Source organism: Trichomycterus rosablanca, chromosome 2, assembly GCF_030014385.1.
Source record: "Trichomycterus rosablanca isolate fTriRos1 chromosome 2, fTriRos1.hap1, whole genome shotgun sequence".
NCBI classification, from domain to species: Eukaryota; Metazoa; Chordata; class Actinopteri; order Siluriformes; family Trichomycteridae; genus Trichomycterus; species Trichomycterus rosablanca.
In genome coordinates this window covers 4,845,140-4,859,614 of record NC_085989.1, presented here as the reverse complement: position 1 = coordinate 4,859,614, position 14,475 = coordinate 4,845,140, and the positions used below count along the sequence as shown (strand labels likewise).

Here is a 14,475-nt window from a genome sequence, read left to right as displayed (position 1 = left end):
CCACAGCAACACAAGTCACTAAAGTGTCTAAATGATACATTAGTCCCTAAATCAGGACCAGAGTCTCTTTCATTTAACCCTCCTCACTTTCTAAACAAGTATTAATTTTGTGTTTTTGATGAACGTGACCTCTTCTGAAATATTTTCATGTTACATTTTATTGACCCCCAGCAAGAACCCCAGCCATTTATTAATTCTGCATTTCCACTTCCGTTTTATAGGAATTTCACCGGAATGGATGGTTATAATATCAGCCTGTAATATCAGTCTGTGTTTGCTGAATGATGTTTGTGCTGTGAAATGAAAGCAGCGGGTATTTTGTTAGGTAAAGACATCGAGGAAGTGGGAAGCGTGTTGTGTTTTAGCGTGTTGTACATTTTCTCTGTGCAGGTCTCTCCAGGTGCTGTGCAGTTAATGCGAGTTGTGGAAGATTTTATCCATCTCATCGGAGAGGCACAGAAGCCTTTTCAGAGCTTCCTGGCTGTCACCACTAACCTCAGTGAGTGTTTCAGCAGTGGGGTGATGATGTGGCAGTAGTGGGGTGATGGTGTGACAGCAGTGGGACGATGATGTGGCAGCAGTGGGTGACGTGGCAGCAGTGGGGTGATTTTGTGGCAGCAATGGGTGATGTGGCAGTGTTTAGGTTGGTTAAAGACAAGCTGAGCAACTGCATTTTGGATGAGTTGTAAGGGTTTAATAGTGGACATAGGAACACCTGCCAGGAGGGATTTGCAGTAGTCCAAACGTGAGATTACGAGTGAATCTGAGTAGCTTCCATGGAGAGAAATGGACGAATCTTCTTGATGTTGTAGAGGAGGAACCGGCACGATCTTGTCATGTTGGGTACATGAGGAGAAAAGGTCAGCTGGTTATCAAGGACAACACCAAGGGTTCGTACATTATCAGATGGTCTGATCTGGGAGTCATCAAGAGAGATGACAAGATCTTGGGTTGGAGATTGATCTCCAGGAATAAGTAACAGCTCCGTCTTGCTGGGATTGAGTTTTAGATCACAGTGGCGCATATTGGTTGGTGCATGGACATGATTGGCTATGTCTAATGTCTGAGGGAGAAATGTGGGCGTCAAAACTGCCTAGCCATTGGGAGACACACTTGTCAGTGCGCTCTGAGTGCAGGTCCCAAGTCTGGATAGAAATCTGGAGTAAAAACTGCGCCTGTTTGGTATGCCCACCAGATCTGCTGTACTGACCCCTAAATACAGGAGGCAGTTGAAAAAAAAAAAAAAAAAAAAGCAAATTGCAAATGTTCAACATACAATTCAATTAATCATCCAACCCTTAAACATGTCATTTAAAATCAAGTACTTCTTTATTAAAGACTGTGTTTACATCTTCTTTCTCTCTTTGAACTTGCTAGAGGATTTAATAGGGTGTGAAGGAAACCGTGATGGAATAAACGCTGGCCGTTAACTCTGTTTTTAATTTATCTCTCCGTCAGTAATCAATATCCAACGTGAGCCGGTGTCGGCCGTCTCCAGCGACATTAACTTTCCTATGAAGGGAAGGAGAGGGATGAAGGACTGGGCCCGATCAGCAGAGGACAAGCTGTTCATCCCCAAAGAGGTCTTTACTCTGTCCTCGGATGGTAAGTAGGATATAGTAGGTGTGTGTGTGTGTGTGTGTGTGGTCTATTATGCTAGGCCTTCATTGCTGAGAACCAGGTTTGAATCTCAGTGGTGCTATCGTCCATCTGGGCGCCTATGCAAAAAAAGATGGGCTGTCTGAGGGGTGGGTAGCTGAAGCCTGGCGATGGATTGATGCCATGTCCTTGGTATTCCTTCCTTGCGCCTAGTGTTTCACAGAGGAACCAGACCCACTGTGATGCTGACCAACATAAAGCAGCTAAAACTGTAAACTGATCATAACATTAAAACCACAGCTTTGAGTTTGACGCCATTATCCAGCAGGTGGATTGTTCGACAGTACATCCTGGTACACAGGTAACTGATAAGCAATGGTAGCTTAGTGGATAAGATACCGGACTAGTGAGCAAGCAGAAGGTCACTACTGTCAAGTCGGCAATGTTGGACCCCTGAGCAAGGCTCTTAACCCTCAATTGCTTGCATTGCTTTGAATAAAAGGGTTGAATGGTGGCTCGGTGGGTAGCACTGATGCCTCACAGCAAGAAGGTCCTGGTGTTGTGCTGGTATGAGTGAATCAGACACAGCAGCACTGCTGGAGTTTTTAAATACAGTGTCCACTCAGTGTCCACTCTATTAGACACTCATACCTAGTTGGTCCACCTTGTAGATGTAAAGTCAGAGACGTCTTCTAGACCTTCATCAGTGGTCACAGGACGCTGCCCACAGGGCGCTGTTGGCTGGATGTTTTCGGTTGGTGGACTATTCTCAGTCCAGCAGTGACAGTGAGGTGTTTAAAAACTCCTTCAGCGCTGCTGTGTCTTATTCTCCCACACCAGCACAACACACACTAACACACCACCACCATGTCAGTGTCACTGCAGTGCTGAGAATGATCCACCACCTAAATAATACCTGCTCTGTGGTGGTCCTGTGGGGGTCCTGACCATTAAAGAACAGCATGAAGGGGGGGTAACAAAGCATGCAGAGAAACAGGTGGACTACAGTCAGTAATTGTAGAACTACAAAGTGCTTCTATATGGTAAGTGGAGCTGATAAAATGGACTGAGTGTAGAAACAAGGGGGTGGTTTTAATGTTATGGCTGATCAGTGTATAAAACAATATTACTTTTCAGCTAGCTCAAATTATTCAATCCCCCTTCTACGGCTCAGATCGCGTACTTAAACTGGATTATTTTGGTTAAACCTTTTTGTGGTGCAGCTTGATTGTAGCATTTTATTTCCTGGTCATTGTGCTTCAAAACTGTTAGCATCAGCTAAACACACTCAGCGTCCTTAGAATCACTGACAGCTTCCTTTAGCGATTGTAACAGAGTAAATGTAGCGCATTATTACCCATCTTAACTCCGTCCCCTTCCTCACCTCTATCCATCTTTCTTCTTTTACATTCACCTCTCTCTCTCTCTCTCTCTCTCTCTCTCTCTCTCTCTCTCTCTCTCTCTCTCTCTCTCACACAATCTCTTACTATCTCTCGTCCGATCTTCATCTTGCTTTCTTCCTCTCTCACGACCCTATTCACGCAGTATAGACCTCAATCACCCCGAGGTCCCCTGCTAGAAATCGGTCGTGTTTCACACTAAGAGGGCGAGTGAGAATAATGACCAGAAGAGGAGAGAAAGTGGAAAATAGAAGGCAGTCACGGGCCGAGGTCAAGGGAGGATAGTCGTCTCTACCGGGCGCCGAGAAATTAAGGAAGAGGAGGAAGAGGAGGCGTCTGTGCCGCCAGGAAGGAAGAAAAGATCTAGTTAGAGCGAGGGCGTGGAAGATTGAATGCTGCCTAGAAGTCGAAATGACATGGTGAGAAGAACAGATCAGGATCAAGGAAATAGCTGCCAGTCCAGTCAACACGTCCTCCTACTCCGCCCCAGATCGTTCAACCCGTCTGCCTCGGAGGATAATGAGAAATACGGACTTACAGAGGAGACGCTCGTCCCCACCCCCTGCCGTGGGTGATAAGATGCCCTTTTGTCCAGAGTTTTGTTTAATACTGGCACATTCATAAGAAAGCAGAAATAAAAATGGTTTATCTTGGGGTTTGTTGAGTGAGTGATGGGGTGAGTGGTCGGATTTCATTCCGGACTTGTCAGACCCGGTGCCGGTTTGGATTGTGATTGATGATTGATGATTGTTATCTTTTTAACATGGACAGTTTTAGAATCGGTCGCCACTGGACCAACTGCAGCTTCTCTGGTTTTACATACACAGATGTTGGTTCTTTAGATGGTCACCTGTATCTTAGCAGAATAACCCCAAATCTACTGGACCCCAACACAAAACAACAGGACGGTGTCCATACCAGGACGGTGTTTCATCTCTATATCCCTAAAGAGATGAAACCTAAAATAATCATCGGACGCTAAAGAAGCATTGGACGCTCCATCGTTATTCAGTCAGATTATCATTTAGAATTCAGGCGTCTCAGCTATGCATTTTCTCCCTTTTTCTCCTTTTAGCTCATCCAATTGCCATATTGCGTCATGCTTCCTCTCCACCAATGCCGATCCCTGCTCTGATTGAGGAGAACGAAGCTAACCCACGCCCCCTCCGACACGTGGGCAGCAGCCGTATGCATCTTATCACCTACACTTTGACGAGTGCAGTGCAGCTCAGCTCTGTGTACGCAGAGACACACCCTGAGAACACTCTTTTCTCATCTCTGTGCAGGCGCCACCAATCAGCCAGCAGAGGTCGTAATTGCATTAGTTATGAGAGAGACCCTATCCGGCTTAGTCCCGCCCATATCTGAACAACAGGCCAATCGTTGTTCATGTGGCCGCTCAGCCTAGCCGGCAGGCAGAGCTGAGATTCGATTCAATGTATTTGAGATCCCAGCTCTGGTTCCAGTGTGTGTTTTTATCGCTGCTCCACCTGAGCGGCCAGTAGGAGCATTTTAAGGTATCTAAGAATTTAGACGTGCCTTCTTCTCTAGAGCGCATAGGTTGATGTAAAATGCCTCTATTTAGAGAGATCACAGACAGAGGTTTTCAGACAGACCTTTTGTCTCACTGATTAAAGAATTCTGATGTATTTTTCCTGCTGGGTCGAGACGATACTGCACTTCAATCAGCACTTCAATTATGTTTTCTCAGCATGAAATATTTCTTCGTGTGTCTGATTTCAACATCATAATTAAAAAATATAAATAACAAAATCTCTCACTGGTACTGCAAGGACAACAACTGTTTTTAATAGATCAGAAGAGCGTGCGCTGTCATGGCACGTCAAGAACGCCATCTAATGTCCCCCGCTTAATGCTTAATTAGACATTAGATCTGATTAAACTCCAGCCAGTGAGTCGCTTTCATCGAATCCGGTGTTCGACGGACCCTGCTCCTCGAGACATACGCAGGCTTAGCTTACCGTTCTGCTTCATCTAGCTCCATTAAGACCCTCACGGTGAAAAGCTTCCTGCGCCTCTTCAGTCCCTCAGTCATCTTCATCCTTCATCGTCAGGTTCCACAGTCCCACACAACCAAAAGAAGAAGAAAGCTCTGCACACAAGCAGGGATGAAACGCTGCCGAAGAAAGAAAGCATGTCTACAGCGGAGAGGAGAAAACAAAAATAGATGGCCCATGAAGCACCGGGGCGAATGCACATCGAGTTGAAAAGACGCTGCGTTGGACGAAAGGTTGGAGATCTGGACTGCTGAATTATGTCCACCTCTAGAAGAACCTCTCAGAAATGTCACCAAAGATGTCCAGATGAGCTGAGAGTGTCTATCAGACGTGTGTTTGTGTTCTTTATGTGTTGAGCTGAACTAGATAAAGCAACGAGTTTGGACCAAAAACACTGTGGGGACCAAAATTCTGGATTTTGCTTAAATAATTTAGCTTAAACAACTCAAGGCAAATTTCCTAGCAAATTAGTTGTGTATGTCTGGGTGTGTGTGCTTGTCTTTATTACATTGCAGGGACCTCAATCCGTTTGCACTTTCGTTTAGTGAGGACAAAAAGTCTGGATTTAGCTTAAAAATTTTAACTTAAACAACTAGGCAAGTATTTGTGTGTGTGTGTGTGTGTGTGTGTACTTGTTTTTATTACATTGCAGGACCACAATTCATTTACACACTCATACAATAAGGACAAAAAACACTGTGGGGACCAAAACTCCGGTCCTCACGATGTATTTAGCTTAAGCAAACTAGTATTTGTGTGTATGTGTACTTGTTTGTATTACATTGTAGGACCACAATGCATTTGCACACTTATACAATAAGGACGGAAAACACTGTGGGGACCAAAATTCCAGTCCTTGCAATGTACTGTATTTAGCTTAAACAACTTAAAGCAAATTTCTTAGCAAATTAAGTATTTGTGTGTGTGTGTGTGTGTGTGTGTGTGTACTAGTGTTTATTACATTGTTGGACCACAATTAATTTGCAAAGGTTTTGGTCCCCACAATGTAAATTAAAATGTTTTAGTAAATGAAGTGTGTTTGTTTGTGTTTGTGTGTGTGTGTGTGCTTTAGAAAGCTGTATTTAGCACCACCTACATTTCATAGTGACATGTACCTTACAGTAATAAGCTGTTTGGAACTCTGGTCACAGTATATAAGACTTTCCTCATCACATGTGTTGTGTTTGCAGAATCAGAAGAAGCTTCGTACTTTGTCATCGGATCGATCCTGTACCGCACCCTCGGCTTCATCCTACCACCACCCAAGTAAGTAAACAGACTATTTTGCTGAGGGGGTGGGGGTGGGGGGTTACTACAACATATGGTAGAAAGTATATGGACACTTTTTTTAATGATTGAATTTGGGTGTTCCAGCCAAACCCATTGCATATGAACAAATGTATGAAATCAATATGTTTATATAATTATCAAGGAGTGTGGCTGAAACACCTGAACCAATAATTAGGAAGGGTAATAAATGAAATTAAAGGTTTCCTGTAGTGTGTACTGTAATGTTCTCTCTGAGGACACGTCTTAAATCATTTGGCGTGCCGCACTCTTCCTAATCCTGTAATCCCTCTAGAGACGATCTATTGTACTCAGTACGTTCTGTTTCTGTTCCTCTGATATGACTAATGCATCTGTTTGATCCACGCGACAGAAACACTCTCGTCATCGCACATTAAAGGGGAAGAAAAGAGGAATCGTTTTTTAGAGACAATGGACCCGACCCGCTTCGCTTAATTACGTTTCAGAGCGGAATGCCTCGTTTAGGACGCGTCGTATGAAAGCGTGTTGTGTGTGCTCTTATTCTTATGTCGTTTTAATAAAATAGATAAAAAGTTTAAACAGAAAAGAAGAAATAAAGAAGAAGCGCAGATCTTTTTTACACTCTGACCCTGCAGCTTTCCATGCAGAAGTGTGTCCGTGCCCTTTAACCCCGCCGCCAGAGCATGAGCGGCCTCGCTGCTGTTTACTTGCTGGATTTTGATTTCCAGCCCACTCGTTTGCTCACTTCTTGCTTAAAGGCTGCATCGTTTTTTTTTGTTTTTTTTTTCTCCATATGCCTGTATAATTACACTACATGGCCAAAAGTATTTGGACATCTGATTATGAGCTTGTTGGACATCCGAATTAAAAAACAAATGGTTTATTTATATATCAGCCATAACATTAAAACCATTTCCTTGTTTTTACACACACTGTCCAATTTATCAGCTCCACTTATCATATAGGAGCACTTTGTAGTTCTACAATTACTGACTGTAGTCCATCTGTTTCTCTACATACATTTTAGCCCCATTTCATGCTGTTCTTCAATGGTCAGGACCACCACAGAGCAGGTATTATTTGGGTGGTGGATCATTCTCAGCACTGCAGTGACAATGACATGGTGGTGGTGTGTTAGTGTGTGTTGTGCTGGTATGAGTGGATCAGACACAGCAGTGCTGCAGGAGTTTTTAAACACCTCACTGTCACTGTTGGACTGAGAATAGTCCACCAACCAAAAATATGCAGCCAATAGCGCCCCATGGGCAGTGTCTGATCCACTCATACCAGCACAACACACACTAACACACCACCACCATGTCAGTGTCACTGCAGTGCTGAGAATGATCCACCACCTATATAATACCTGCTCTGTGGTGGTCCGGTGGGGGTCCTGACCATTGAAGAACAGGGTGAAAACAGGCTAAAAAGGTATATAGAGAAACAGATAGACTACAGTCAGTAATTGTAGAACTACAAAGTGCTTCTATATGGTAAGTGACGCTACAGTATATAGAACCATGGAACATGTGCACTGAGAGGAATTCTGTTTGTTCTCATCACCTCTGGTGTTTTTCTTTCCTGTCAGAGAACCGATGGTGATTAGCTCCAAGATTTTAAGCGTCACAGTGCGTCCTCTCCCAAAACTCACAGAGCCGGTGGTGGTGGTGGAACTGGCACCTCTGCTCAATGTAAGTACCCAGTCACTGTCAGGATTGTTCTAAAAACATACGTTCCGTAGAGGTGTAAACCTAAAGGTCACATGTTCACCATGATACAGGGTCCTACCCTGACTTCATAACCTTTTACTTCGGTTCTCCGTGTGATTTTTTTTTTTTTATAAATGTCAGTTCTGAGCCTTCACATCAACACAGCAGCTGCAGCAACACTGATGGGATTTTTAAACATTTTTATGTCACTTCTGGCAGGAGAAAAGTGCTTAAACTGAAATATGAAGCCAACAGAACTGGGAAGTGTCCACTCATAAGGGATTAGAGAATGAAAAACGCACACTGAGTGTGAAAAAAAGGAAATAGACCTAATGTCTAACTGTACATCTGCAATAAGTGCTTATGAGAGGGCAGTGGTAGCACACTGGTTATTGTACTGGACTACATTTACCTTTCAGCATTTAGCAGACAGTGACTTACAGTACTGCAATTGAGGGTTAAGGGCCTTGCTTAAGAGCCCAACAGTTTGCAACCTTGGCAGTGGTGGGGCTTGAACAAGCAACCTCTTGATTACTAGTCCAGTACCTTAACCGCTAGGCTACAACTGCCCATGGACTAGTAATCTGGACTAATTATCATATGACTGCATGTTCAAGCCCAGTGCTGCCAAGTTGCCACTGTTGGGCCCCTGAGCAAGGCTCTTAACCCTAAATTGCTCAAACTGTATTTAGTCATGATTGTAAGTCACTTTAGATAAAAGCATGTGCTTAATACCGCAAATGTAAATGTCGATGTTATGTTCCTTATAAAAAGGCCAGGAAGTTTAAACAGTATTAACAAATCCCAACAACATTTCTGTACCTGATATACTCATTCCAGAACAAAACAGTCTACCATGACATTAATGTGTTAGTGACCCAATTAGCATCTGGTCAGTTGTGGTCCAATGAGTGTCCCTTTTGATTGATGAATGGGACACTAAAGGTTGATAAAGTATAAGGAGCGACATATGATCTACAGTTAGTAATTGTATAATGTGTAAGAAAAAGTTTAATTGACACTAGAAGTATTAATACATAATCAAATACTACTTAAAACTTGTAGATATGCTTAGGGCATGATCGCCAGTAGTCATATTCCAATATTTCAGGAATACTGGAAGTGTAAGAAGTGCGTCAATTACACCGTATGACCTCCAAATCCCAGTTCCGGCTGGTTTACACCAGTTCTTATGTTCTAGCAATGAAATCTCTGTTCCACTGTCCTACAAGCTTACTGATGGGAGTATAAAGGGTGATCATTTTCTTTCCTTCCTATCACACTCTCCTAACTTCCATGTGATACTCTGTCAGTGCGATCCTCTTTGCAGACAAGAATAAAACTACTCATATTTCTACTCATAATCCAGTGTCTGAAGTATTTCATTAAGGATTTTTCCACCATAATACCCACAAAGTTCATTTGGATGGTAGGTGTAGCTTATAAAATAAGCAGTGAATGTACTTACCAGATCGGTGTTCATTTGACCACAGTTTTAGGTTAGTCTTAGGTTGATTAATGTGGGACAGTGGTAGTCTTGTGAGTAGAGCTTTGGGCTATCAACTGAAAGGTTGAGAGTTCAAATACCAGCTCTACCACTGTTGGACCCTTGAGCAAGGCCCTTAACCCTCTCTGCTTCAGTAGAGCAGTACAATGGCTGACCCTGCGCTCTGACCCTAGCTTCCAAACAAGCTGGGGTATTTTAAGAAAGAATTTTGTTGTACTGTACATCTGTATATGTATAAATGTCAAATAAAGGCATTCTCTTCTATTAATCTTAAAGGTATTCAATGGGGTCGAGGTGCAGGCCGCTGGGGTTTCTTTCACACCAAAGAAGGACCACACCATGTCTTCATGGACCTTGTTTCATTGCCAAAATAGTTGATTTTGAAGGGGTGTCCACAAACTTTTGGCTATAGAGTGGGTGTGACTAACAGGTCTCTGTGATGGTTTGACTCCAGCTGTAGTTCTGTATCATGTTTGGTTTGTTGATGTGCTCTATATTAGCACTAAAATAAAACAAGAACCTTACTCTGAACTCCTGCTGCTGAGTTGCTATAGCAACCTTCACCTGCTACCTCCAGCGAGCATTTTGGCATTCGTGTGTGTGTGTGTGTGTGTGTGTATGTGTGTGTGTGTGTGTGTGTGGCCGCTCAGTAGCCCTACCTCCGGGGGAGATGGTAGGTCATGCCCGGCTCAGCGGTGGTCTGAATCAACTGCGGCTAAGGGAATCTGCACCTGGCCAGAGGGGGGGTGTGTGGACACAGATGCCGTTGATGGGGATGCTGGGATACATGTGTTGCTCCAAGTCAGCGCACCTCATTTAGTCTCACCCAAAGGGCTGCTGGGTAATGGAGTCATTACAGGGTACCGGGGTTCATTCATATCCATCAGCTAGTTGACGTCCGAGGAAAAGGGATTTGGGTTTGTTTCTTGTGCCGGTGCAACAGAAGAGCTCGTACGTTATTAACTTCCACTGTGTCTGCTGCATGATGGATGGACAGAGGCCAAAAGTATGTGGACACACTTTTAAATAAGTGGTTTTAGCTTATTTTTAGCACGCCCAGTGTTAAAAAGCACACAAAACCAACCAAACATGTACATTTTTACATTTGTGACGTTTAGCTGAGGCTAGGGCCGTGCGATATGAATAAAAAACTCATATATCGATATTCTTTTGAGAAGTGGCGATATACGATGTGATACGATGTAATGTAAACTTAAAGTATGATGGCAGGCCACTGTCTGTTGTTTATGTTATCTTTTTTAACATTGTAGTTCTGATACATTCTGACTGATTACAGTGTTTATATTTTGTACTATTATGAGGCTGTATTTGTATTAATATTAACAATATTAATAGTTCAAAATTTCATAATGCTTTGCTATCATTGCAAAATAAAAGCCCACGGTAAACAGCAGAACCGCGACCCAGATCAACCACACAGCATAACTGCTGCTTACCTTGGAGACCATCTTGCATGTTTCCAGAATATTTCCAGAATATAAAAATCCATATTTAACTGTGTTTATCCATCTAACTAATAAAAGTCATTTTAGATCATTTATTCTCTCGGCTTTTACTGTAAAAAGCTGAAACCGGTCATTCGTTCACTAAGCTGTCACTTATACAACAACCAATGAAGAGAGAGATTAAATTCCACCCAAAATCTGAATTCTGAAGCTCTGATTGGTTTATACATTTGAATCTCTTCAACAAATGAACTGAAACAGACTGAGCAAAATGAAGGAATCTTTACCATAGGTAAGAGCATGGCTCCCTAATTCGATTCCAATGAATAATTCGTTTCAAAAGAGTTGTTTCTGACTCAAGTGATTCAATTTCCCTGTATGAGTCCAGCCCACCCACTCATACGCAAAGGAAAGCGTTCCGCGCTGCGCTTTTATGCTCTATTTTAAATGTTCTCAAATGGTAATCTGTATATTCTGTGCATACTCTATATATCGAATATGGTCATTTTCAACATTGTGTAAAAAGTAATATTGAATATATTGATATTTGTGATATACCGCACAGCCTGAGGCTTTTATCCGAAGCGACTTACAATTATGACTAAACACAAATCGACCAATTAGAGGTAAGGGGCCTTGCTCAGGGGCGTGGTGGTGTGGCTTGAACCGGCAACCTTATGATTACTAGTCCAGTACCTTAACCGCTGAGCTTTATTAGCTTTTAAAAAATTTATTGTCCTCACATAAATGATTGTTATGAGTTCTGACAGTTAAATAATTAAAAAAATACTTTCTTATTTAGTAAATTTGAGACACCCTTGGCAGCCATAACAGCCAGTAGTCCATATTGCATGACAACAAGAAGCTTGTTCTTTTGGCAAGCGAGCTGGAAAGCAGCTGTTTTGAGGTCTAGCAACAGATGTTTGAAAATCAAAGCAGTGTAAGATCAGGGCTTGTGTTTGTTAGCATTTATATAAGCTTGCACACTTCTATTTAGCTAAAAATCCTGACTCATGCATTTGTGGCTCTAGATTGAGTATTTTTGCACTACACATACTTTATTTACTCATTACTCAGCCTGTAATCAAGCCTGGTCAGACCGATCTTAACCACCAGGGGGCAAAGGTGCACATATTCTTTATCATCATTATAACATCCAAACCCTCTGTGAGGTGTCTGCGGTTTCTTAGAGGATGTGTGCGGTTCTAAGAAGTTCTTCATTAAAGTCAATAAGGTGCAGTAAATGGGCCAAGCTGGAGGCCGGACAGATTAGTCAATTATGTAAGTCGATTGGCTGATGAAGCAGCAACGTGTGAGTCAGCCTGTAATGCACCACTGAACCCTGATTAGTATCTCACACCAGCCTGCGAGAGAGAGAATCAACCTGGAGTTCTGTGAATGGTGAATGGGTTTTGCTAATGAATCATCTGCGGCCCGGATGGAGGTGTGCCCTGAATGCTAAATCACAGGTCTAATTGAGTTTGAAGCCCAGGAAGTGCTCAGACGTACGGTGTCCTGGATATATATTCAGCCCGCTGAAGTGTTTGTCAGACTTTGTAGTGAGTTTACCTAGAAAGACAATTCAGGAATCCAATCTTATAGAAGTACTTATCTGGAGAAGGATACATGACCGTCTGGAAAGCTTTGATCATATCTCAGTCTGATTCAGACATGTGGAGAAAATGTTAAACTACAGACACACTGCATAGGCTAGGTCTCTCCTCTGAAACGTGTGCTTGGCTACCAACTCTCACTTGACAGACTGAAGTTTATAGTTCAACCATAACAGTGGTGTTACACCAAAATAACCTTCAGGATTTAAATGGCTTCCCAACAGATGAGCAGAAATCCACCACCCCTACTGTAAAAATGCTGGTGATAGGTGATAAGTTAAAAGGACATTTTTTAGCAGCAGGGACTAGCAGTCTGGTCAGTAAAGTAAAAAAGGAAAAAAAAAGTTTTTGTCCAACCAGAACGCTTAAATGGGGAACTTTAAGGAGTGGTTTAGAATGACAAAACTGGTGTCCCACCTCCACTTGGGTGGCCCAGTCCTGATATTAACCCGGTGGAATAATCTCAGAATTGAGGTACACTGTCTTTAGACACATATTTTTATTATTATTATTAATCATTTAAGCTGTTAATAATGTTTTGGACTGTAGATCGTAAAATCTTAGCAATTTTAGCAGCAGGAACGAGCATTCTGGTCAGTATTAAAGGGGAAAATAAATAGTGCACAGCACAGAGACATACTAGCAGGAAAAAAATGCTTTGTCCAACCAGATTGCTTAAACTGGAAATGTGATCCAATGCCAAAACAACACTGGAGGGGTTTAGAATCCTGATCTTCACCCTGTGGCATAACCTCAGAATTTATGAACACCAGCATTAGACACAATTTATTATTATTATTATTAATATTATTATTATTATTTGAAGCTGTTAATAATATTTTGTACTGAAGATGGTAAAATCTCAGCATTCCTTGCAATTGTACATGATAAAAGGAAACTTAGCTTTCTGCTATGTGGCAAATCTTGACCTGAACTCTCTGTAAACAACTGAGATTACAGTGAGAAATTTAGTTTTTGTTCATTCTACCCGATTCTCAGTCCTACATTTTCCCTGTCCCGACTTTTTTAGAATGTGTTGCAGGCTTAATGTATATATAAAATGTATGTATATATAAAACTATATATACAAATCGACAAATATCTCCTCTTTGTTGTAACGAAGTGCTCACGGCAAGAGACGAGGGCGGGTACACATACAGAGATGTTACATAATATTTATTCATAATTACACTAAACAAAACCAAGATTCACAGAACAGACAAAACAAGACACACAAACACATGAACTATGCTAACCACTACGCTAAATGCTAATCTAAACACACATGGAACTAGATCCTAAACTATCCTAAACCCTAAAAATTAAGCTAAACCCTGAAGGCTAGCCCAAATGCCAATGCTAAACATGAACTAGACTTTAACAAAACAAGACATGATTCAAATACATGAGCTGTTTATTTATTTTTCTTTTGTTTTTTGGTTGATGATTTCTCTGTTGTACATAGCGGGTTATATAAGCCTGTGTACATGGTGAGTCAGCTGTTTCTGAGAACACAAATCAACAAATTGTGTTATAAAAATGTTTCCACCTGTGATTTGTTTGGAAAGAAGAATCGGAAGCTGAAGACATTTTCAAGGCACTAAAATCTCTGTATTTTAGCCAACTTTTGCTTATCTTCATTCTCCCTACACCTCCTGTGTATTTTCTCTCTCTCCCACGCTAACTTTATTGTTTCTTCTCTATCTGTCTTTCTCTAAAGGGCACGTCAGATCCGCAGTGTGTTGTTTGGGACTACAGCAGCTCGTAAGTTCTCTTCTGTACACACGTACACACACTGCTGTTGTATAAGCTACTGTATCTGTGTTTGGCTTATTTTTTTCTTTCCTTGACGTCTGTGTTTAGTTAATCTTATTAGTGTGACTGAGCACGGTGT

The 14,475-nt window shown here is 42.0% G+C and overlaps 1 protein-coding gene across 1 annotated transcript in view; it reads left to right on the top strand.

Moving 5' to 3' along the window:
• The window catches only part of adgrb2 (adhesion G protein-coupled receptor B2), a 327,164-nt gene that overhangs the window by 207,128 nt on the left and 105,561 nt on the right, over positions 1-14,475 (top strand). The window contains exons 11-15 of the mRNA XM_063010315.1: positions 391-499; positions 1,459-1,605; positions 6,208-6,283; positions 7,875-7,977; positions 14,302-14,345. Coding sequence (XP_062866385.1) covers positions 391-499; positions 1,459-1,605; positions 6,208-6,283; positions 7,875-7,977; positions 14,302-14,345 — 479 coding nt within the window. The remainder of the gene's footprint in view (positions 1-390; positions 500-1,458; positions 1,606-6,207; positions 6,284-7,874; positions 7,978-14,301; positions 14,346-14,475) is intronic.